The following is a 24,809-nucleotide window of genomic DNA, read 5'->3' as shown; positions in this document are numbered from 1 at the left end:
GCTAGTACGGACTATTTTACATTCCATGGTAGAAAGAAATTGACTGGATCTTGTTCTTCAAAGTAAGGAAGCCATCCTCTTCAAGCAGAGAAATCACTCAAGCTTTTATTGTTGATATTCTTTTCTCATTTCATTACGGTAGATATGTCAGAGTAATCCTGCTTTTAAATGATATAACCATGATAACCATGTGTCTTTCAATTAGGCTCTTTATTGTTTGAATTCCAATTTATAATATTAATTGTTAATATTACATTAAAATATAATGTATTAATTTATTTTATATTAACATAAACATAATTTATAATATAATATAGGGATATATTATACAATATGTAATATGTGTTTTGTTTTACAGCATATAAAATGTTTTTGTATAGAATATAAACTATATTTTGTTGCTAAGAAATGTTTAATTTTATATTTACTTTTATAAGTTTTGTGTATATGTGCATATGTGTGACTGAAGGGTGAACATTTTAATGGACATATTTTGAACATGTGTGAATCTCTGTTTAAATAACTCTAGTGTAGACAGATGGGTGTTTTCCATTCGTGAAACCATCTATAACTGCATGCTGGGACAGTTGGATGTTCTCAGCTCAGGAAACAGTGCTTCTGAAATACCCTTGAGAGCTGCCTGTAATTTCAGTCTTTCCTTTTAGGCAGGCCTTCCACAGCCTGTTTTGCTGTACCTTGCAGTGTTCCATGTTCTACCTTTTTCACTCATAGGGATTCTGGAGATCAACAAAAAGGTAAGCGCTCATTTCTGATTTAATTATTTGTTTAGTAGGTGTGATTAGAAATGTTCCCCTGACTGTAAAAAGCTTGCTGACCTCGTTTATTTTATTTCAAAATATATGAGAACATTTAACATGGGAAGAGAGCCTAATCATTCCTTCACCTTTCTGCATGCTTTTGTGTCTCTCATGGGGATAGTGTTGAATAGTGGTCATTAAGAAACCACTATTTTTTAAAATTATGAAATGAGTAAGGTATTTTTCCAGAGGACTATTCCCAAGTTTGTTAAAATTATCATTAAATAAAGGTGAAAAGATGTAACAAAAAGCCTCATTTTAATTGCAAACTATAGATCTAAAACTTATGATATATAAACAAGTCTTATAATTAAATATGTGCATTTCCAACTCATTAAGTTTTATGTTTTATTGTTATTGCCATTCTTATTGGTTTGTGGGTGGTTATATGGGAGGAAAGAAGGACAAATTTCCTTTGACTAAAAGGACCAATAGCCTCCCAAAATGCCTCATTTTAATTGCAAAGTATAGATCTAAAACTTATGATATATAAACAGGTCTTTTAATTAAATATGTAAATTTTCAGCTCATTAAGTTTTATGTTTTATTGTTATTGCCATTCTTATTGGTTTGTGGGTGGTTATATGGGAGGAAAGAAGGACAAATTTCCTTTGAGTAAAAGAATCAATAGCCTCCCACTTTCTTTTAAAAAATTGTTACTTATTCTAAGTGAATAGTTATTTGTTGGTCTATTCTACTAGTCTTTTTGTTGTTGTTAATCCTCACCCGAGGATATTTTTTTCCATTGATTATTAGAGAGAGTGGAAGGGAAAGGAGAGACAGAGAGAGAGAATCATTGATGTGAGAGAGACACATCCATTGGTTGCCTCCTGTGCTCCAACCAGGGCTGGGGATTGAACCTGCAAGCGAGGTTCATGCATGCCCTTGACTGGAACTGAACCCAGGATCCTTCAGTCCACAGGCCGATGCTCTAGCTACTGAGCCAAACCAGCTAGGGCCTTTTCTACTAGTCTCTAATTAAGCACCTAAAGTATTATAGAGAACAGATCTTGACAGTCCACTAGTATTCATTAGCAAACAAGATGAATGTATTTTTTACAAGTTTATATTATATAAGTATAATATACTAAATTGCATAAAGTCTGAAGAATAATAGTTATTTATTAATTGTTTTGTATCAGGCACTTTGAGCATTTTATGACATTATAACATAATGTAGTCAAGTAGAAAGTTAAGCAGGCAATAAATGGAGGAACTGGAATTTTAAACTAAATTTGACTCCAAATTACAAACCAAATTTTAAGGTAGAGTGGCTATCCTATCTAATAAAAGAGAAAAATGGTAATTGGCGTACGACGATACCCTTTTCATTGGCTAATCAGGGCTATATGCAAATTAACTGCCAACTAAGATTGGCAGTTAACTGCCAACAAGATGGCGGTTAATTTGCATATGTAGGCACAATGCAGGGTGGCGAAAGGGAAAGCAGGAAGAAGCCCCCTGCCACTGACAGTGATTGGAAACCCAGGGGGGAGCTAAGAGCTGGGGGGCAGGGCAAAGGCGGCCCTGGGGCCGCCTTTGCCCTGCCCCCCAGCCATGATCGGAGAATCAGGTGCCTTTGCCGCCCTGGCCAGTGATAGCAGGAAGTAGGGGTGGAGCCAGCGATGGGAGCTGGACACGGTCGAAGCTGGCAGTCCCAGGAGGTAGGGGTCCCTTGCCTGGGCCTAAAGCGAAGCCCACAATCGCGGGGCGCTACAGCTGCGGGTCCCCGCTGCCCGGGCCGGACGCCTAGGCCAGAGGTGTTAGGCCTGGGCAGGGGCGGAGCCTGCAACCGCGGGGAGCTGGGGCCTCAGGCCTGGTCAAGGGGCCAATCCGGTGATTGGTGATCGGAGGGTGGGGGGTCAACTCCTCTGGCCGAGGCATCAGGCCTGGGTGGGGGGATGAGCTGGGGATTGGGGGGATATGATGGTCCCCTTGCCCAGGCCTGAAGCCTGGGTCAGAAGCATCAGGCTTGGGCGGGGGGTGGAGCAAGCGATCAGAGGGAGATGGGGGTCCCCTGCCCAGGCATGATTCCTGGGCCAGAGGCCTCAGGCCTGGGCGGGGGCCAGAGCCAGTGATCAGGGGGAGATGGGGGTCCCCTGTCCAAGCCTGACACCTCTGGCGGAGGCGTCAGGCCTGGGCAAGGGGCCGATCAGGTGATCGGAGGGTGAAGGGGGTCAACGCCTGAGGGCTCCCAGTATGTGAGAGGGGGCAGGCTGGGCTAAGGGACACTCCCCCCCCACACACACACACACCCAGTGCACGAATTTCGTGCACCGGGCCCCTAGTTTTATTATAGTACTCAATAACTGAAACTATGTTTGTATTACGCAAACATAGTGGGGACCCAGGGTCAGTGAAAAAAAAGTCATGAGCTAGTCAAGATCAAAGCAAACTATAATTTACCTTCTAAGAGATAACCAAAACACACAACTCATGAACATAATTGTCTTCCTTGTGCTTGTAGATTAATTGTCTATTCTAATTACAGCCTACAGCAGGAATGAACACGTAATGAAGTCATAAATTGTTTCTATTTATTCTCATATGGCTAAGATTATCATTTGAGGAATATGGTTTCAGTATGCTGACTTGGAATTGAAGTATATCTTTCACTTATCATGCATGATCAGGCTACCCAGGGTCCAGACTGGAATGTACTTTAAGCTGTTTATTGGGGTAGTAAATCTTTACTAAGTAACTCGTCTTGAGTAGAAATAGAAACCCATTTTCACTTAATTTCTATTCTTTTATTGCTCTAAATATTTGTCTATGTTGGCTTTTGTTAAATATTAAAATAAGCATAGGATCAAGTTCTTCATCAGAACTTCTATGGAGAATCATGACCAAGTCCACTGCACAGAAACAGAAAGGGAGCAATGAACCAAAGTCTTGCTTGAATTATTAGATTAATAATAATTAATTAATTATTATTAATTAATAATAGGTGGTTAGTCTTTAACTTGTTTGGTTTTTACATGACTAAAAAATTAAACACTATCAAAGATTTAAAGAACAAGGTAATGATAAAGATCTGGAGCTGGCTGTTTCTTATTAGAATTACTTTTTAGATCCAATCTCTCCCCCTCCAATTAGCTAAAAAAATTAAGTCTCTTTATAAATAACATTTTAGCACAAAGAACAGGTCCCTGGCAGGCTATGCATGGTAGAGTAAATATTTATTTAGAATTAGATGGATTCATGTAAAGCCATATCCATGAGGAATACAATTTATCATTAAAAGATATTGACAAAACTGAAGCAAATGGATGAAGCAGATGAATGCTACTGCATCTCCCATTAGTGCTTCAGTGTGAGATTCCAGTGGCTTACCACTCACCCTACTAACACCTTAATTTAAAGTTTCAAAGTTATAATTATCTTATGATGTGAGGCAGCAGTATTGTAGTGGTAGCCTGAATATTAAGCAAATGCATAAACCACTGTGAACACTCAGAGGATTGGCCTTCTGGTCTTTTCTCAGGTGATATCTACCTTTCCCCTCAGATTTTCGGGAACGTTACAGATGCTACCTTATCTCATGGAATACTGATAGTGATGTACGGCTCAGGACTGGTCAGACTCTATAGCTTCCAAGCCATCACTGAACAGGTAGGGAAAACTGGAATTTGCCTATTATAATTAACTTGAGGTTTGGACTGAAGTATGGTGTTTTTAATGAGATGCTTTTAAAGTAAGACACTTGTGTAAATTTCTACTCTACAAAAATTCAGGAAATGCAGAAAGACAAAATAACCTTTAATAGAGGGGTGGGAAGATAAACATAAAAGCCCTGAATAAATAAAGACATTTTCTGTCATATACATGTGAATTTGAATTTTTCTCTCTCCAGACAGCAATAAGTAGGTGCTAAAGACACCATTTTTGTTTTGTTTTGTTTTGTTTTTAGTTCATGCAACAGAAACTTGACTTAGGGTGTGCATGCAGATGGGGTGGGACTGCTGGAACTGTGGGAGAGGCTCCTTTTGGCATTCCTTGTAATATTAAACTCACAGGTATGGCTACTATATAGTATTTTTTCACCTTTAAAAATAAGTAGTCGTGTAAATTATTAATTGTAATCACCCAAATGTTTTTCGTATAACTTAATTACAAACTCAACTCATTTTACTCTTATACAGCATGCTCCTTGCTATTGAATACATGTCAAGAAAAATCTATCATTCATTCATTGAATTGAAGGCTTGGAGATGCTGAGCCTTGCTTGGCCAGAGATCAATGACCTTTGGCAAGTCACTTAACCTCTCTAGTCTGGAATTCCTTATCTGCAAAATGATGAGTTGCAGCAAATGTTACTATCTTTGCCCCCACTTTACTTACTATTTTGCAATTCTACAATTTTATCTACTTCTAAGAAAGATATTTTCCAAGGAAAATATAATTGCCATTCTATCTGAATATAGAGCTTAGACACAGAGAGAACCCCCTAGTATACTTAATGGTTGAGAAAGCACAAAAAATAAAATTATATTAAATTCTATAAATATAATAAAAATGTTCTCTATTTAACCAGCTTATCAAATTCAGCAGTTTAATAAAAAAGAAATTAACTATTACTCAGATTCAGCAGTGTATGTTAAAAGAAATAAACCATGACTGACCAGAGTTCATCTTGGGAATACAAGGATGTGATTTAATATTTGGAAAGAGATATTAAAATCACATGAGTAAACTTAAAAATAATATATATGTATATATTGATTTCAGGGAGGAAGGGAAAGGGAGAAACATCAATGGTGAGAGAGAATCATTGATCGGCTGTCTCCTGCACGTCCCACACTGGGGATTGAACCTGCTACCCAGACATGTGCCCTGACCGGGAATCAAACCCTGACCTCTTGGGTCATAGGTCGATGCTTAACCACTGAGCCACATTGGCCAGGCAAAGCAATTTATTTTTACTACAGAATAAATAGAAAATGAAATTAAATGAAATAGAGAAAAATTAAACACTGATAGTTCTCCCGTATGGCGATAACTGTCACCTATGTATAGTGGTTAATTGTGCTTATGAAGAGGCCTAATAAAGCGCACATTTCTATAATAACATGATAAGCCTCTTTACTGACAGTGGTGGCCTCATAAACCAGAGATTAAACTCTCAAGTAAAAGGCTAAACAAAGGAATCATAGATGAGCCACTTGTTCAAACAGACCATGTGGTGCTTCACAGGCTGCCCAAAAGGAATGCTGATCTTCTAAAGATGCCGTGCCTTCAGCTTATGTATTTCTGTAAGAGTAAATCCGTTACCTCTACCTAAAATTAATTGTCATCGAAGACGACTAAGAAACACCAACAGATATGGGCATCCCTGAGAGATACTGTGAGTTCAGTTCTAGACCATCACAATAAAGCAAGCACAGGCATACCTCAGAGATATTGTGAGTTCAGTTGCAGACCACCATATCAAAGCAAGTATCACAATAAAGTGAGTCAGAATCTTTTGCTGGTGGAGGTTCTTGCCTTCAGTTTATAAAAAATGCAGCACCTATGAAGCACCATAAAGGAACACGCAATAAAACGAGGTATGCTTTTATTTCTCATATGATGTCAATCTCCAAAAGCCAGTGACTGACTAGATGGACCTAAACTCCCTTAAAGTTAACTTGTCTAATAATAATATAGTAGTACTGGCTACCCTTTAGTAAAGCTATCCTAACTGCTTACATTCACTGTGACTAATATCACTTCCACACTGGAAATCCTAAGCAGGACTGCTCTTGTAAAGTTTGGTCAGTTTAACCTGTTAGTCTAGATTATGGAAGATGTCTTCTGCACAGTGAAGGAATTATTAGACCTAATTATCTTGCAGGATTGTTGTGAGAGTTGGACATAGTATCTAACCCAGTCTCGTACACGGCAGATGTGTCGTAGTAAATGACAGCTGCTTTTATTGGCTGTACTTTGTCATTTTTCCCTCATAAGCACCTTCAGCCCATTTTTATCTCCACTCAACTACAGGTCACACTTACCCCGAAAACAGATGTCTAGAAGGTTGACTCATAGTCTAGCATTTGTTTTCTACCAGCTTTCTCTTTTCTTAGCAATAAGCCTGTTTCCTGATTGTTTTTTATTTTCTTGAACACAGTGATTTTTCATTAATGGAAACTCATAGATGATGCATGCAAAGGAAGGTTGAACTCAGTTAATGAATGTTCCAAAGCTACCAGAACAGAGAAAGCTAATAAATTCCTTTTGCCCATGTCTACAGACACGCCACCACTGCTCTTTGAGGTGTCCTCCCTGGAGAATGCCTTTCAGATTGGAGGCCACCCTTGGCACTACATCATCACACCTAATAAGAAGAAACAGAAGGGAGTTTTCCATATTTGTGCCCTTAAAGACAACTCCTTGGTAAATCATGAGTGATCAGACCTTTTAGTAGTAAATTCATATCAGAAATTCTTTTTTCTCTGCTTCTCTAATAAGTTCACGTTCCTGAGTTACTTTTTGTTTGTATTAATTTGTGAATAATGTGTAGTACTGAGGATTACAAAGAATACAGCAAAAGCTTGTGTGTCCTACCTGGAATTTAAAAACATTAACATTTGAAAATTCTTAGGGTACCAGAGATTACTTAGGTGTTTTTTCTTACCAGTCTCCCAGCAGGAGAACCCATGCAAATCATCTCTGAAAGCTTCATGGTGGGAATCAATGAATTATGTTCAGGCTGCCTCTGAAATTGCTGGTGGAATGTGTTGTTGGTTCTGCTTTTTCATGGTTTGTTGCTTTCCAGAACAGAACCAGGTAAAATTCTAGTGTTCACAATGTAAGCCATGAAACACTTGGACCTTTCAAGGCTACTCTTAAATTATTTATGGCAAAATAGGAAGAAATGGTACATGGTAAGACAAAAGAAATTTCTATCCATTAAATCTATTTTTCTTCATTTAAAAAGTGATTTTAGGCATTGATTTATCAATTAATAAATATCATTGAGGGCCAACTGTGTGCCAGATATGGCTGGGACACATTTCCTTCCCTCAAGTTGCTTACACTCTCAAAAAAACACACAAATATGTAGATAAATTAGATGCTGTCTGTTAAGTACAGTGATTGAGGTTAAGTGCAAAAGAATGAGTGTACATTCCATATTTGTTTTGCATTTCTGGTTTAGTTTTGTTTATTTCTGGAACCTCTTGATAAATCAAATGAACTTTTCTGAGGCAGACTCAGCTTATTGCACCCATGTCTTTCAGGATCTTGCTCAGTTGCTGTTGGACCCAGAGCCTTTTAGAGTACAGGTCACCTTTTACCATGCTGAAGATCAGCACAGTCTTGGGTTCATTTATCTATTTCCCTTGTTGTTGTGGCCAGCAGGGAACACTGTGTACAGTGTCTTCTGGTTTTCTTTTGGCAGGATTATGGCTCCCTCTGTTTTTCATTTACATACCTCGTATAACAGCTCCTGTTTGGCCCCGCCCAGTGATGTCCTCTCTTGCAATGCACTCTTGAGGGGCTGTTTCCTGCCATGACAAGTCTGGTTTGATTGTTCACCTCCCAAGCAGAGGACATCCTTCAGCTGACAGGACCTCGCGTATCTCTTTTTTACTTAACTTTTTCTTCCAGCCCAACCTTACACAGTTCACATTGTGGATATTTAGTACATACTCTTCTTACATAAGAACTGATAATACATATTCTTTCGTGTGTGTAAAATGGCTTTCAATATCCATATTAAGCATGTCTGGCATGGGCTCTCCTGTAATAATTGATTAAGATTATATATTATAATCTTAAAATCTGTATTTTAATATATTCATAAATAATTGCCAAATCCAGGAGAAGTTTCAATCCTTTTGCTAGACAGCTTTATTGCAGTGACATAATGATGCATATGCCCATTACCTTCCACCTGTCAGTCGGAAGAGTAGATAATCCCAAAGCACATATGCCTCCAAACTGAAGAACTCAGTACATGTGTCAGAGCCTTCTGTTAAACTGTGCTTTAAAATCTAGCATTTGAAATAAATAAATAAATAAATGAAATCTAGCATTTGAACAAATAAACACTACAAAGTTTGTAATACTGCATAGTGCTTAATACAGAGGGATGATGTTTCTTTTGTGTGTTATAGATATTATAATAAAGAGAATAATCTCCTAAAGAAAGATATGTATAGTATGTACATATTTTATTTTATTTTTTTAAATATATTTTATTGATTTTACAGAGAGGAAGGGAGAGAGATAGAGAGTTAGAAACATCGATGAGAGAGAAACATCGATCAGCTGCCTCCTGCACACTCTCTACTGGGTATGTGCCCGCAACCAAGGTACATGCCCTTGACCGGAATCGAACCTGGGACCTTTCAATCCACAGGCCAATGCTCTATCCACTGAGCCAAACCAGTTACGGCAGTATGTACATATTTTATATTGAAGGAGCATCTGGCGCTAATGCCATCATAGACACATTAATTTCAGTGGTTGCATCCAAGATGCTTCATTGCATTGATACTCTTATAAAATGTAATAATATCATCATTCCTATGAGGATATTTATTAAATTCTGGAAAATTAAAACTCATTCTCTAACTTGATACATAAAATGTGTTAAATTCAAATTTTTAGAAAAGCATGGCATGTAAAGCACTTGTGACATAGCCCCAGCCTCCTGCTCCTGTCTCATGGCTGGACACTGTTTTCCTTAACTTAATTTTGGTTAGTTCTCGTGTTCATGCACATACACGCTAGGTAGGTGAATACTTTGGTGCTTGTGAATTTGCTCTCTTCTTGCTAGTCATTTTTTGCTCATCCTGGGAGTTTCAGTTTAAGCTTTTTTTCTTCCAGAAATTCTGCTCACCTGGGTTGAATGCTTGAGCACTTTGTTTTTTACGCTGCCTTATTATTCTCTGCCTCCCCTCTTGATTATGAGCTTCTTGATGGCAAGGATTACTGTGTGTTCACGTCACGTCAAGTACAAACGCCTAGTGTGACACCTAAAACATAGCATGCTGTCAATATATGCTACTGGAATAAATTCACTAATATTTCACAAACTTTCATGAGTGTCAAATAGGAAAGATGGTATTATTTTATTTTAAATTGGAGAAATTAAAGAATTTAAGTGACTTAGATAAAGCTAGTGAAGTTAATGTACTAGTATTCATGCTGATAATGGTTCCCAGTGCTCCTGTGTATAAAGCAAAACACATATATGTGCATATGTGATAACATATCATGGAGGTGATTTTAATGTCTAAATAGATTGCTGTGAAATAAATGTCTCCACGGTCTTAAAGGCTAAGCAGTATTAGACCATTTCCTCAGCATTGAAGTTTAATATCTGGCTTATCCAAGGAGATCATATGACCTGAGATTTTAGGTTTGGTTACGTGTTTATTTTCATGTATCCACTCTTCTGAGTGACGGTTTATTAGGGAGGGGGAAGGGAGAGGACCGCATGAGCATAATTGTGGCAAGGTTATAGGATGGAAAGTCCATGGACTTTGGAGTCAAATCTGCTGTTTAGTAGATGCTAAACATTGAGAAAATGATTTATACTCTTTGTTTTCTCACCCATAAAGTGGAGATAACAAAATATGCTTTGAATGTTGTAAGATCAAATGAACTAATGAGTGTAAAACATCTGATGCTGACACAAATTGGGTGTGCCTGAGATACGGTAACTAAGAGATTTTTTATGAGGTATAATATTTGGTACAGGGTAAATCTATGAGATTCCTGAATATAAATGTTTTCGATTTCTCAAGTTTGAGCGTCCTAATTCAGCCCTTATACACATCCCAGTTCAACTGGTTAATATTTTCTCTTCCCTGTACCTTTGACTTACTGATCTGTCACTGCTCTTAGATTTGAAAGGGAAAAAAAATTCCTGTCTTTTAATCTTTAGTCTCAATATTTTTTCCCAACTTCAGGCTAAAAATGGAATCCAAGAAATGGAATGTTGTTCTCTAGAATCTGACTGGATCTATTTTCATCCTGATGCTTCTGGAAGAATAATACATGTTGGCCCAAATCAGGTCAAGTGAGTATTTTCATTAGTTATTTTAAAATTAAAAGTAGCTTTTGGTAGCATTTACTGGGATCTTTATTTTTGTACTAGCTAACTACTGAGCAAATTATGGAAATAATTAGCTGCCTATAGAGTGCTTCCTCAGAGACTGACATCTGGAAAACCTGACTATTCCCTCAGCCTCATCATTACTGTTTATAAATATTATCTTTGAGTAAGTTCTTCGATGGATGATATAAAAGTAAAGAAGATGGCAGATTGGCTCATCCTCATCAGGTCTTAGTTCTCCAGGATTAATGAGAACAAAGATGATTTATCTTTGTTCTAAATAACAGCCTTACCATAGGAGAGGTAGCAGATTGTTTGAAGTAAACCTTGTTAACCCACATCTTCCAAGAGTTGTCCTCTCGCCGAAACCGGTTTGGCTCAGTGGATAGAGCGTCGGCCTGCGGACTGAAAGGTCCCAGGTTCGATTCCGGTCAAGGGCATGTACCTTGGTTGCGGGCACATCCCCAGTAGGGAGTGTGCAGGAGGCAGCTGGTCGATGTTTCTCTCTCATCGATGTTTCTAACTCTCTATCTCTCTCCTTTCCTCTCTGTAAAAACTCAATAAAATATATTAAAAAAAAAAAAAAGAGTTGTCCTCTCCTTCCTTGAAACCGTCTTCATTTGGCTTCTCTGACACAGTTCTCCTAAATGTGTCCCCCTCTCTGAGATCTGCCCTTCTCAGTATACGTCATGCTCCTCTACTCAAACTTTGTTAGAAGTTCTCAGGACTTGGTCTTCTCACTCTTTTTCTCTCGCTCCAGAATTCTGTATTCCCTTGGCTTCAAAGATCGTGTATACAAAATTCCAAAAATGTTATTCTAGCCCAAATCTCTCACCTAAGATCATGTTAGAAATCTGGAATCATTCTTGGCACTTTCTGACCTTGTCTTTCTTTCATCAGGGTACATATACTTAAACATTCACATCTATTCTCTCTCTCTCTCTCTCTCTCTCTCTCTCTCTCTCTCTCTCTCTCTCTGTCAGTGCAGTTTATTTTGCTACTAAATACTTCTTCAATCTGTCACTTTCTGCCCTTGGCCACTGTCATCACTGGCCTGGACCATAGTAATTTAATAGTGTACTTACAGGACTCCAAAAATCCATTTTTGCATTTTTTAAGTCTGTTTTCTTCTCAGCAGCTAAGAGTGATTTTTAGAAACATTAACAAACACAAAAACCTGACCATGTGAATTCTGCTTGAACCTTTTTATGGCTTCTTGCTGCTCTTGGCATGGTCTGAAAGACCCTCCTCTGACTCGGTTTACTTCAGTCATCCTCTCTTCAGAAAGGCGAGGACCTGTTCCCTCTGTTTGGAGTCTCCTTCCCTGAGCTATTCTTCTACCTAATATCTGTTCATATTTAATGCCTGAGCTTAACTGTCCTTTCCACAGAGTCCTTTCCTGAAACCTTTGTTAGATTAGCTCCTCGTCTTCTTTTCATTGCACCAGCTATGTAATCTTCCTCTGTAGCACTTAGAGCAATTTTAACTAATTATTTGTGTGAACATCTGTTTAAAATCTAGACTTGGAATCATGAGCTCCATAAATACAGGGAAAGAGTCTGTTTTTCTGACTCCTCTAATCCTAGCACTGAGCACAGTGCTTAGCCCAGACTAAGGTGCTCAGTGAGTGTTTGTGAGTAAGAAGGGAGTGTCTACTCCACGTTAATTAGTCTACTTCTCTGGACTGAGTATAAGGAGGATGAGTGGTCATAATGAAATACGATTGTGAACTTTTACAAAAAGTTATAAAAACTGGCTCAGCTTTTGTAAACCTTACTTTTAATGTTTGTTACCACCCATCTCTTAATATTAGTTTGAGTTGTTTTTTAAAAATATATTTTATTGATTTTTTACAGAGAGGAAGGGAGAGGGATAGAGAGTTAGAAACATCGATGAGAGAGAAACATCAATCAGCTGCCTCCTGCACACCCCCTACTGGGGATGTGCCCACAACCAAGGTACATGCCCTTAACCAGAATCAAACCTGGGACCCTTCAGTCCACAGGCTGACGCTCTATCCACTGAGCCAAACCAGTTAGGGCAGTTTAAGAAAATAAAGTCCTGCTCTAACACATGTGGCTCAGTGGATAGAGCGTCGGCCTGTGGACTGAAGGGTCCCGGGTTTGATTCCGGTCAAGGGCGATGTTTCTAACTCTTTATCCCTCTCCCTCCCTCGCTGTAAAAAATCAATAAAATATGTTTTAAAAAAAAAGAAAGAAAATAAAGTCCACAGAAAGTATGTGCCCTTTTGCCAGGTTTTAATAGATAGGCACTATACAATATCTGCACTAATTAAGATAGCTAATTGGGTAATTTAAAATTAACCTGATTTCTTTATATCTGGCAAACTCTAAGGCCTCTGGCTCTTCCTGGCCACAGTAGCTGCTTCTCTCTGCTGCTCTCTTTGCCTGCACTTGAGACTTTAAGCTTTGAAAATATTGTGCTTTTGAAGCCTGTTAGTGCTGTGAACAGATTTGTGTGGGTGGTGAGCAAATTATTTTATTTTCCCTTGATCCAAGGAAACCACTCAGAAAACCCAAATCTTTAAATATAATCTTAAGAAAAAAGAAAAGTATTGAGTCATTTGCAGTTCTTAAATATTGCTCTTTCATGAAAACTCTTAGCTCAAGCATGGTTGATAATCCAGTCTGTCTTATAATTAACTTCAAGTGTTGTTCATTGATATCTCATTTTATCTTCAGAAATAAAAATGCAAATTATCTACAGGCATACCTCAGAGATATTGTGTGTTCAGTTCCAGATGACAGCAATAAAGCAAGTATTGCAATAAAGTGAGCCTTAATCTTTTTGCTGGTGGAGGGTCTTGCCTTCAATTTGTAAAAAAAAAAAAAATGCAACATCTGCGAAGAGCAATAAAACGATGTATGCCTGTACTATAATGCCATTGTTAAAGTCAAAACGTTAAAGACCTGTTGCAGGATGGCAGAGATGAGGTTTTTAAAAAAGTAACTTTCATTAAGCCAGTTTGGAAGATGGCTTAAGCCTGAGCATGTTACTTCATTACCTACCTCAGTAGCACTTGTCATCATTCCTACATTTTTCTGTTTAACAAGATACCTGAATTTGAAAGAATTTATGGACACGTAAATAAATGGACATTAATATTTCAGACAAATCAGAAGGAGAGGAGAACTAACTCAGTGTTGTTACTATAATTTTCATTTGTTGAGTTTCACTAGTTCAACTTTGGCATTTTGATGGTCTTAGGTTCTTAGAATCCTTTTTTCTCTTTTCAGAGTTTTAAAGCTAAATGAAATAGAATATAATAGTGGCCAGCATCAGATCTCTGAAGATTTTGTCATATTGGCCAACAGAGAGAACAAAGTAAGTCAGGAGTACTTTAAAATCCGTGTGTATCACTGTCTTTCTATATAGGAATAGAATAGTGCAGATGTGTTTGCCCTTTAGCATGACTGACAAGAACAGCACAAGTTTATAAAAGTCTGTTCACTTTGTCTATGTGGCTAGCTGGTCTTAACCCCATGTACATAGGAGATCTGGAGAGAATTGATTATATTGAGTATTTTTTAAAATATATTTTTATTGATTTCAGAGAGGAAGGGAGAGGTAGAGAGAGAGAAACATTAATGATGAGAATCATTGATCAGCTGTCTCCTGCGCGCCCCCTACTGGGGATGGAGCCTGCAACCTGGGCATGTGCCCTTGACCAGAATCGAATCTGGGACCCTTCAATCCATAGTCCAACCCTTTATCCACTGAACCGAACCAACCAGGACTATATTGAGTATTTTTTGCTTATTTCTATTTCCTTTCTGGGTTTCTCTTTAAGTTTTTATTGATGAGTTATCAATCTTTGGGTTTAATTCATTGCTTTGACTCCAGCTGGTTCTTTTCCTTTAGCATACAAATTAAGAATATGAAGGAAATCATACGAGGGAAATTTCCAAAAGCAGATCCACTCTATTTGCTGTACTATATACTAAAGCAGAGTCTGAAGGGCTAGTGAAGTAGCGAATCTGTAACCTTCGTATTTATTTTTGCCTATTTTAGTGTTTTATCCATTAAAAACTTCATAGTAACAAGTATTTTTATTAAATGGAGGATCAAAAAGCTGATTCAGAATTTTATTAGTTGAGGAAAGAATTATGGATGTTGGAGAAGGGTTGGTTAGTTTTACCACATTTGCTAATTGATTTTGTTATTAACTGCATATACTAGGACTTGTCACATCTTTTTTCTCTCTCCATCTGATAGAATGAAAACTTACCCACTGTTACTGCATCTGGACGGGTGGTTAAAAAAAAATTTAATCTTCTGGATGATGACCCAGAACAAGAGGTATTACTCTAGCCAGAGACAACAAACCAAACTAGTATGTACTTGCCCTATGGGTTTTAAATTATTTTGGCCAACAGGGACCCTGGGGTAGAGATTGAGGGTGAGTTCCATGCAGGCTTAGTCGGTAAGACTGTGCATACTATTTCAACCAGTGCTTTCCCGTTACCCTCTCTTTTCAGATTGGAATTATTTATAAGATTTTACTTGCAGAAAGGTTCATAGGACTGAAATAACTTGAAAATACCATTAGCTTATTGTTTTGTTGTGTTAATGTGGACACTTTAGCAGTGGTTCTCAACCTTCTGGCCCTTTAAATACAGTTCCTCATGTTGTGACCCAACCATAAAATTATTTTCGTTGCTACTGTTACGAATCGTAATGTAAATATCTGATATGCAGGATAGTCTTAGGCGACCCCTGTGAAAGGGTCGTTCGACCGCCAAAGGGGTCGTGACCCACAGGTTGAGAACCACTGTTTTAGAGAGAAATCTCTTAGAAAAGTCTTGAGTTTTCTCCTTCTGACTTTATGGCTTTAACCTTATTTTTTTATTTACTAGACATGGTTATGTTTGTTTATGTTCATGGGCCAGGGAAGAGGGGTCGTAAATCAGTTGAGCCTCTGGCCTCGACTTGACATTACTAGTCACTGAGCTAATACATTTTTATCCTTTTTTAATTATTGTTTTTATTGATTTCAGAGAGAGAGGAAGGGAGAGGGATAGATTTTATCAATGAAAGAGAAACATCACCAATCAGCTGCCTCCTGCATATGCCCCTACCTGGGACTAAGCCTGCAACCAGGGCATGTGCCCTGACCGGGAATCAAACCAGTGACCTCTTGATTCATGGGTTGACACTCAATCAATGAGCCATACCAGTGGGCTATCCTTTTCTTTTAAAGAGGCATTGGAAGGACTTTTGAAATCAACTGACAGTTACCATGCTGCAAATATAAAACCAATGCATAAATACTAAATCCATTTAGACCATAGAACTATATTATTTGTGTACTATTTCTAGGTAGAAATATTAGAATAACCTTCTAAGGATAGTTTTTGAAAAATTTTAAAAGTAGGTTGGAGTTGGCCCAGTATGTAGCTACTGTCAAAAAGGAAAAAATATATATTTATTCTTTTGAACAAAGGAAATCTGTTGAAAACAAAGCAGAAAGCTCCCTATCATGTATAAAAAACTGTATTCAAGAAAGACATACCAAAACTACCCAAAGGTAGCAAGAATAATTAAGAGGGAAGGAGGTAGTTGCAAAGAGGGCTACTCTACATCAGGAGATAAGAAAACAAAAACTTTTAGCCTGGAAAAGGAAAATTGAAAGGGATTGTGATTAACATCTATAAAAGCACACCCAAACTTTGAAGTTTGACCAAGTTTAGATCAATGCAAAAAAGTAAATGAAAAGGAACCACAGATAATAAATCTATGTAAATTTGTATGTCATAAGTGGTAAAGGTAGAAAATACAAATGGGTTAACAAGCAGTTTGACCAAATGTAAGTGGAGGATTTGCATGTGGTGATTAAGAGAAATTTGCTGTGCCTGCCAGGATATGTCTCTCCGGTCCATCCCTGATGGCTGGGCATGGATCTGCTTCCCTGTGAGGCTGTTGGAGTCCCAGGTTTTCCTCCCTGGGTTCTGGAGTTAGGTTTTCCTCCCTTGAGTCTTTACCATTTTTAATCTAACCTATATCTCTTATCCTACTCCTGTTTTGTGGGTTGAATTTCAATTCTAAATATCCTTCCTCAAGTTTAAGCAGCAATTTTGTTGTTTGTTTGTTTGTTTTCTTTAAGGAACTAAGAAGGGTTTTTTAAAAAAGTATGACAAATAGAATCCTAAATAGTATATGATGGGCTATCAATTCTTCTTGAAATGACTTGTTTTTTTCTGTCATAAGAACCTTCCAAGCACAGTGGCAGTCTTCAGGTTGCAGAACTGGGCTCTATATATTTGGTTGTTTCTGGGAACCAGATATTCAGAGACAGCAGTTGAATATCTCTTTCGAATTTGGAGAAGCTCTGGTTTGCTCATAATAGAGAATTTCAGTTATAGTTTGGCTGAGATGTACATAGACTTGGTTCTGTTTGTCAAAGTCTGTGGGATACTGTTTAAGTCTTGAAAATCTTGAAACTGGTATTTTACTAGGCAAATAAGTAGAGACACCTTCCCCCCTATGTTCCCACCCACTCATTCTTTTTTCTGCATTATTTTCATAAGTAGTAGAATAGTTAAACTACAAATGTAGAGATAACCCTAACTGGATAACTGGATTTGTTCTTCTTTTCCTTTGCCTTATCCATCTATTCCCCAAGACTTTCAAAATTGTGGACTATGAAGATGAATTGGATTTGCTTTCTGTGGTAGCTGTTACTCAAATAGATGCCGAAGGAAAAGCTCACCTTGATTTCCACTGTAATGAATATGGAACTTTACTTAAAAGCATTCCACTGGTGGAGTCATGGGATGTGGTGAGTAGCGTTCATGCAATACGAAGTTGTAAGGGTTCCCTTTATAGGTGGCATTTATTGAAACAGATGTTTCTATGTCTGTGTCAGTCCTAGTTCACCTAGACCAATGACCACATGAAAGAGGTTACTGGACTACATGTAGGACAAAATGAGTACTTCTTAAGACTTCCTCTCCTAGGGAGTAGAGGATGTCACCTTACCAGTGGCCTTAAAGACAAAACTTTATGTTTTTTCCGGGATATGCTATTTCCTTATCATAGTCCTTGGTTTTCTCTCATTTTAAAAGTTTGTTAATATTTTAAAAAATAAAAGTTTACAGTTATTTAATGGAGACCATACCTAAGAATGTAGTGTTTCCAGGCACTCTTAGAAGCATTTGTCTATTCTTCTGAGTATTATAGAATATAAAAGCTATAAGAAATATTTTATCCAATTCTTGTTTTATCAGTGGAAAACCTGAGAGGTTTAGCAATTTGCCCACCAAAACATGGTGAAGTAGTTGCAGTTTTGGCAATAAAATCTGGCTGTTCAGACTCCTAAGTTCAGGGCTCTTTCCATTCTTAGCATTTTGTGTCATGCTTTTCTTGTAAGTCAGTGGTCGGCAAACTCATTAGTCAACGGAACCAAATATCAACAGTACAACGATTGAAATCTCTTTTGAGAGCCAAATTTTTTAAACTTAAACGATATAGGTAGGTACATTGTTACTAACTTAATTAGGGTACTCCTAAGCTGGCCTTTGCTAAAAACGTCCTCAATCTGATTGAGGTACATTCGCTGAGGTCGGCCCCTTCCAACTCTCCCATCCACACTCGTCTTGTATACTTGTTTCGTCTATCTCCTTTCCGAAAACCGACTTCTGTGCATGGGCCACGAAGTTTCAATCGCACTGTACGTGCACTCCTGCACGTGGTATTTTGTGGAAGAGCCACACTCAAGGGGCCAAAGAGCCGCATGTGGCTCGCAAGCCGCGGTTTGCCGACCACTGTCCTAAGTAATTTGCATATCCACAAATAATGAAAAATAAACCTTTTATGACAACTATTTTGCCTCCAAATGTGTATTTGAAGATCCCTGGCATAGGTGCTGTGACCTTTTAGGGACAAATAGTCAATATGATTCTATTCTAAATAGTGAAGGGGAGATTGCTTTTGACTGTGTTTTCATTGCAGACATACAGCCATGAAGTCTACTTTGACAGAGACTTGGTCCTACACATAGAACAGAAACCCAGCAGGGTCTTTAGCTGCTATGTTTACCAGATGGTGTGTGACCCTGGGGAAGAAGAAGAAGCCACAAACAGAAGTTGAGAAAAAGAGTGAGAAAATTTTTAATTTTGAGATGTAACTTATGAGACTTTTAGCCAAACACCCCAACAACTGTGTCCAGTCCTCCTTTTTTATTATTTGCATAGCAAGTTCTCCATAAGATCTTGTGTTAACTCCAGATGACTGTGACTTCTCTTTTAAACTCTTGCCATATACGGTGATAAGAACTTCATTTTATGTAAGGGATTTTTAGAATATTCTCCCAAGAAGTCTAGCATTTTAGAGATTTTAGCTAGGTGGTGTTGAAAATATAAAATGTTGAGAACAGCTTAATTTTAATCATTGGGGAGAAGGTCATTGGTGAGGAGGTGTTTAACATGGCTCTTAAAGAATAGTATGGAATTTTGATTGGTAATACTAAGAGGGAAAGACAAAAAGAAAGATACAAAAGATAAAGAAAGAAATCCTGTGTCCTCTGTACCATATTTTGCTTAAGGATGAGAAATGAGATCTGTAATGTGAAAGCATACTTTTGAACCAAAGATGTGTCATCACAGTTAAAAAGAAAACCTTATATATGTATCTGTATTGTGTATTTGTACTAATTATTTCTTCCATGGTTTTATTCTCGTGGCTTGATGTTCTCATTGATTATTTGTGTTTCTATCATAGACTAATGTAAATGATTCCGAGCAAACTTTAAGTGAATTTTTTTCTAATATGTAGCCTGTTAATGCTCTTAATTATTAAGAATGTTGTACTCATTTCACCATTCGGTCTAGTTGGTGTGTCCTCCAGTTTTGCTTGGGCAATACAGTAAGGTAAAGTTATTCTGGGTCGTACCAGTTTGGCTCTCTGTAGAAGGGTAGGTGGTTCCGGGAGTATCTTGGGAACTAACTGCTTAGGTAGAAAACACTTTTGGTTTTATCTTACTTGTGAAATGAGTATTTTTTCTTATTTGCTAAAATTGATCTAAATATGATCCTTGAAATCAGATAGTCATTCTTTAGAATGTTAAATAAATGCAACCTAAGTAAAAGGAGAAAGTATTTTTGTGTGCTTCCTGTCTGGGAAATCCAGTTGCTTACAGTGCACATGTTCCATACATTTCTCTGATTCAGCCTCAAAAAAATAACTAGTAAAAAAAAGGTGTGTGTGTGTTGGGGGGGAATAGCAGTAAAAATCATTGCTGATTCCTATTAAGGTTAAAATAAGGAACTTTAGCTTGGATGATTTACATAAAAACTCTTCAGTTGTAGCTTGAACCCATGTTAAGAATGATGTAAATTCTGCCCTGTTCTGCCCTTGAAGCTTGCAGAGAAATTTCAACCTTATTATAATCAACAGGGCTGAGGAGAGAGACGTATTAGCTATTCTAAAAGTCAGGAAATTAGTGGCAGAGTCCATCAACTTACAGCAATAAAGGGAGTAGACATAAAACTGTCTTTTGTGCAACAGAAAAGAAGATGGGTAACATTTTAGAAAAAGGGAAAATACTTATATGTGGGCTAAAAATATGATCTTTCTGAATCTGATCCTACGTATTACAACCATTTGGGAAAGCAGAAGTGATTACCTCAGGGGCAAGATGATAAAACTATCTTCATATATGAAATGTGAATACTTTTATATCCACTAATTGAAAAATTCATTCTCATTTTATGCACATTTAATAGAACTATTTAATATTTGAAGCTTTCAGAGCATTTTAGAGACATGATGTGATTACGAAGTGGTTGAATAGTTGCCAGGTGGTGGATATAGCCCCAAACTTCTAGTTAGACATGAGGTAAATGGCCCTGCCCAGTTCCTTTCAATCTGGAAAAGGGGGAATAGATTAAAAATACCAGAGAAAAGAAAGAAAGCAGTGCTGTGTGAGTTTCAAGGCAAATATAGTTATAAAACCTAATCTGTGTTTCCGGGAGTGTCAGAAAAGAATGTCCTAAGACTTGAATCCTGTCAGATTTTTTCCAAAAGAGGTTTGTTGAGTTTCTCCTTCTCCTTTAAGTTATTGCCTTCTTTTGATAAAATGCTAGAAAGGATCCCATGTACTCATAAAGGCATCTGACCACCGAGATTCCTGTCATTTTTTAAAAGGGTCCATAAAATGGTACTGCCGTCCTGTTTTGGTGCGTATGGGTGTGTGCTTCTAGCCTAGATCTGAACCGACCACTAAGAACCTCCTACTGTCTCACCACTGCCCAACTCGAACCAGACCAAGATCCAAGTGCCACATGGGCCCGGCAGGAAATGCACCTCGTGTGGAAGACAGTAGGGAGCTGTGGGCCATGTAGCAAATGGAAGGGCTGTGCCCAATTGCAGGACGAGGACAAGCTGCTACTACTTAGTTTCAGGCACTTACAACATTGTGTGGAAATGTGGGCTGCATGATGGGTAACAGGATGGTTGATAAAAAGATGGCAAAAGGTACACAAGATAGCAAAGAATATGGAAATTTACAGATAACACACATACCTGGAGATAATATAGTAAGCTTCCCCGAAAAGTAGGGGCATACAGTTGCTCATTCTGCCACCTGCCAGGTGTGAGTCTGTTATCCTCTTGGGGGTGAAGAGAAGTTGTGGTTAATAGCCTCCTGCCTCACTGTAACCCTCCTCTCTACCTTATTGTGTTAGAGACATTCACTGTGTGCCCACCTACTTAACAGGTGCTAGTGCCAGGCATAAAACATAATGGGGTGACATTTCTGAGGGTTTAATTCAAGACTGGGTGAAGCAGGGTAGCTGATAAGAGGTGCATTTCTGCATTTCACTCCTTGATCTAAGGTTCTGTATAGTCTCACAATATCAATGCAATAAGATTATTTTCTTTGACCTTCTAAAACATTTCTGGGACAAAACAAAAGAAATCTTATTATGGTTATTTGAACTACCTAGTGAGGAAATCATATTGCTTTATTTAAACAAATTAAGGTGCCCCACGTCCTTCCACCAGTTGTTTTGTGTCCTGTACATACTCTTAAAAAACTTGTAAGTTGTATTTATTGAGTGCTTCCTGTCTACCATCATGGTGATGCACGTAAAGGAGTTGTCTCAGCATTCAGAGTAACCATCTGAGGTGTGAACTACGTCGCACAAATGAGGAAAATGACAATTGCAGAAGTTAATTTGTGCAAGGTCCTACAATGAGTAAGTGCAGAGATCGGAAAAACCCCAATTAGGTTGACAAAAACTTATGCCAGATTTCCTCCAAACCGCTTAAAAGGCTTTCCCCATGAAAATTTTCAAACATACAGCAAAGTTGACAGAATTTTATGGTAAATATCCAAATACCAACCACATGGATTCTACCTTTCACTCTACATTGTTATCTATCCATGCCACTTTTATGATTTACTTCAAAATAAATTGCAGACGTTGGTATACTTTTCCCTAATAGTTCAACATGCATGTCATTAAATCGATTTAATACTGTTTAGTTTTTAAAATTTTTTATGTATACTTACATGCAATGAAGTACTCAAATGTTAAGTATAAATTTGCTGAGTTTTTGCAAATGCATAGACCTGTGTAACCCAAACCCTTTACATTGCAGTCATCCCAGGAAGTTTCCTCCTGGCCCTTTCTAGGCAATCCACTCCACGTCCTACCAGGTGTAACTACTGTTCTGATTATTTTGCCTCCTAGGTTAAATGTGCCTGTTCTAATATTTTACATAAATGCTATCATGCAAGCATAATGCTTCTTTCACTCAGCGTGTTTTTGAGATTAACGTTGCATGTGTCAGTGGTTCATTCCTTTTATTGCTGAGTATTCTTTTGCATGAATATATCACCATTTGTTTTTTCCATTTTCCTGTTGATGGGCACCCAGGCTGTTTCTACTTGAAAAAACAACAACACTGTGTATATATCTAAAAGCCTAAGCAACTGGCCAACTGGCCGCTAGCTATGATGCACAATGATGACCAGGGGCAGACGCTCAATGTAGGAGCTGCTGAGCTGTGGTAACTTGGCAGCTGTGCTTCTCAGGTGACGCACCCGGAATCAGAGAGGAGGGAGCCCGATTCCGGGGTGCGTCACCTGAGAACCGCCCTCTCACAATCTGGGACTCCTTGGGGGATTTCAGAGAGCCAGTTTCGGCCCAATCCCTGCAAGCCAGACCGAGGGACCCCACTGGTGCACAAATCCATGCACCGGGCCTCTAGTTATGAATAAAGCTGTGGTGAATATTCTTGTACAATTTTTTTGTGGGTGAACATACTGGTATGTCTTTATTCCTTTTAGGTAAACATCTAAGGATGAAATTGTTGGGTCCCAGAATAGGTGTATGTGTAGTTTAATAAGAAACTGCCAGACCATTTACTCCAACATTTGTGGTTGTTTATCTTTTTATCTTAGTGTTTTTGGTGGGTGGGTATATAACCTTTTCTAGTTGAGACTTAGATTGTTTCTACTTGTGCCTAGCAGCCTTCCCTCCGTTCAGCCACTTTATCTTCTTTAACCGCTACCCCCCTATCAGGAACTATTGAAAACATTCTTTTTATGTGATAATAGTTAAGATAATTCAAAATCCAGCTTGAATTATTCTTTTTCAAGGAATACATTGCTCACCAAGGAACCCTGTTGGAGAACAAACATTGGAGAACAAACCTGGTTCCTAAGGACACACGCCTGACTGTTCCACATGACTGGTGGAGCTGGACGACATGACACCAGAGACGAGGCTCCGTAAAACATTGTAATAAATAATACGACTGTTTTCTTTAAAGACTGTGTTCATGTTATTTCTAAATCAGGGAAATTTCTGTTCTAATATGAAAGCATATTAAACAAGCTATACCCTTTCCCCAATAACTATATTGGATCTCAATGTGATTTTAAATTTAGTTTTCCTTATTAACTAATGGTAAGCACATTCTCATGTGTTTATTTTCCATGTGTAAATTTTACATTTTATTAACAAACTAGAGGCCCGGCGCATGAAACTCGTGTCCAGATATGGTCCCTAGGCCTGGCCTGAGATCAGGGCCACGCCCCCAGCTTTGTCAGGAAGGATGTCCGGAAGATGTCTGGCCTAATTAGCATATTACCCTTTTATTAGTATAGATTTATTGAGGCATATGGACATACAATAAAATGAACATATTTAAAGTGTACAATTTGGTAAGTTTTGACATGTAAACATCACTATAATCAAAATAACAAACATATCCATTACCCCAAAGAGTTTTCCCTCCCTCCTGCCCCTCTCTCCTCTTTCTAAGGCAACCACTACTCTGTGTCTGTCACTTTAGGTTAGTTTGAGTTTTCTAGAATTTTATATAAGTGGAATCACACAGTAAATACTTTTCAGGGGGCTGCTTTCACTCAGTATAGTTGTTTTGAGATCATCTGTGTTGCATGTACCAATAGTTCATTTCTTTTTATTCCTTGGTCATGCTCCATTGTTTGTTTATGACCACAATTAAATGCCTTTACCTTGGCTGCTGATGTGGCTTAGTTGGTTAGAGCCTTGTCCCATGCACTAAATGCCTTTACCTGTTAATGTTCATTTGGGTTGTTTCCATTTTTTGGCTACTACAAATAAAGATCTTACAAACATTTACAGACAAATTTGTATGGGCATATGCTTTATTTCTATTGAGTGAAAACCAAGGGAGAAATGGCTGGGTCATACATTAGGTATATGCTTGACTTTTTTAAAAGTTTCCAAATTGTTTTTCCAAAATGGCTGTACCATTTTATATTCCTGTCATCAGTGTATGAGAGTTCCAACTGCCCCAAATCCTTGCCAACACTCAGAATGGTCACTCTTTTAGATATTTAATTTAGGTTTTATATTTAGATTTATAATCAACTTTTGTTAATTTTTGTGTATGGTGCAAGGCATGGATCAAAGTTTGTTTGGACTTGT

General features: G+C 38.0%; 1 protein-coding gene across 12 annotated transcripts in view; it reads left to right on the top strand.

Annotated features, from left to right (window-relative positions):
* Positions 1-24,369, top strand: part of DCAF17 (DDB1 and CUL4 associated factor 17) — a 39,790-nt gene extending 15,421 nt beyond the window's left edge. For 2 of the 12 annotated variants that reach the window (XM_059704119.1, XM_059704122.1), the window contains 10 exons: positions 666-755; positions 4,303-4,430; positions 4,729-4,834; positions 7,051-7,193; positions 10,721-10,830; positions 13,569-13,658; positions 14,124-14,211; positions 15,103-15,186; positions 17,510-17,665; positions 18,838-19,979. In XM_059704119.1, coding sequence (XP_059560102.1) covers positions 666-755; positions 4,303-4,430; positions 4,729-4,834; positions 7,051-7,193; positions 10,721-10,830; positions 13,569-13,658; positions 14,124-14,211; positions 15,103-15,186; positions 17,510-17,665; positions 18,838-18,975 — 1,133 coding nt within the window. In that variant the 3' untranslated portion in view covers positions 18,976-19,979. Of the gene's footprint in view, positions 1-665; positions 756-4,302; positions 4,431-4,728; positions 4,835-7,050; positions 7,194-10,720; positions 10,831-13,568; positions 13,659-14,123; positions 14,212-15,102; positions 15,221-17,509; positions 17,666-18,837; positions 19,980-23,491 lie in introns of those variants that run through there. The other 10 variants (XM_059704114.1, XM_059704116.1, XM_059704118.1 and 7 more) reach the window with 8 other exon arrangements.
* Positions 24,370-24,809: the final 440 nt, after the last annotated feature.

The sequence above is a fragment of the Myotis daubentonii genome, chromosome 7, assembly GCF_963259705.1.
Source record: "Myotis daubentonii chromosome 7, mMyoDau2.1, whole genome shotgun sequence".
Taxonomy (NCBI): Eukaryota; Metazoa; Chordata; class Mammalia; order Chiroptera; family Vespertilionidae; genus Myotis; species Myotis daubentonii.
This window is presented reverse-complemented; position numbering and strand designations above follow the sequence as displayed.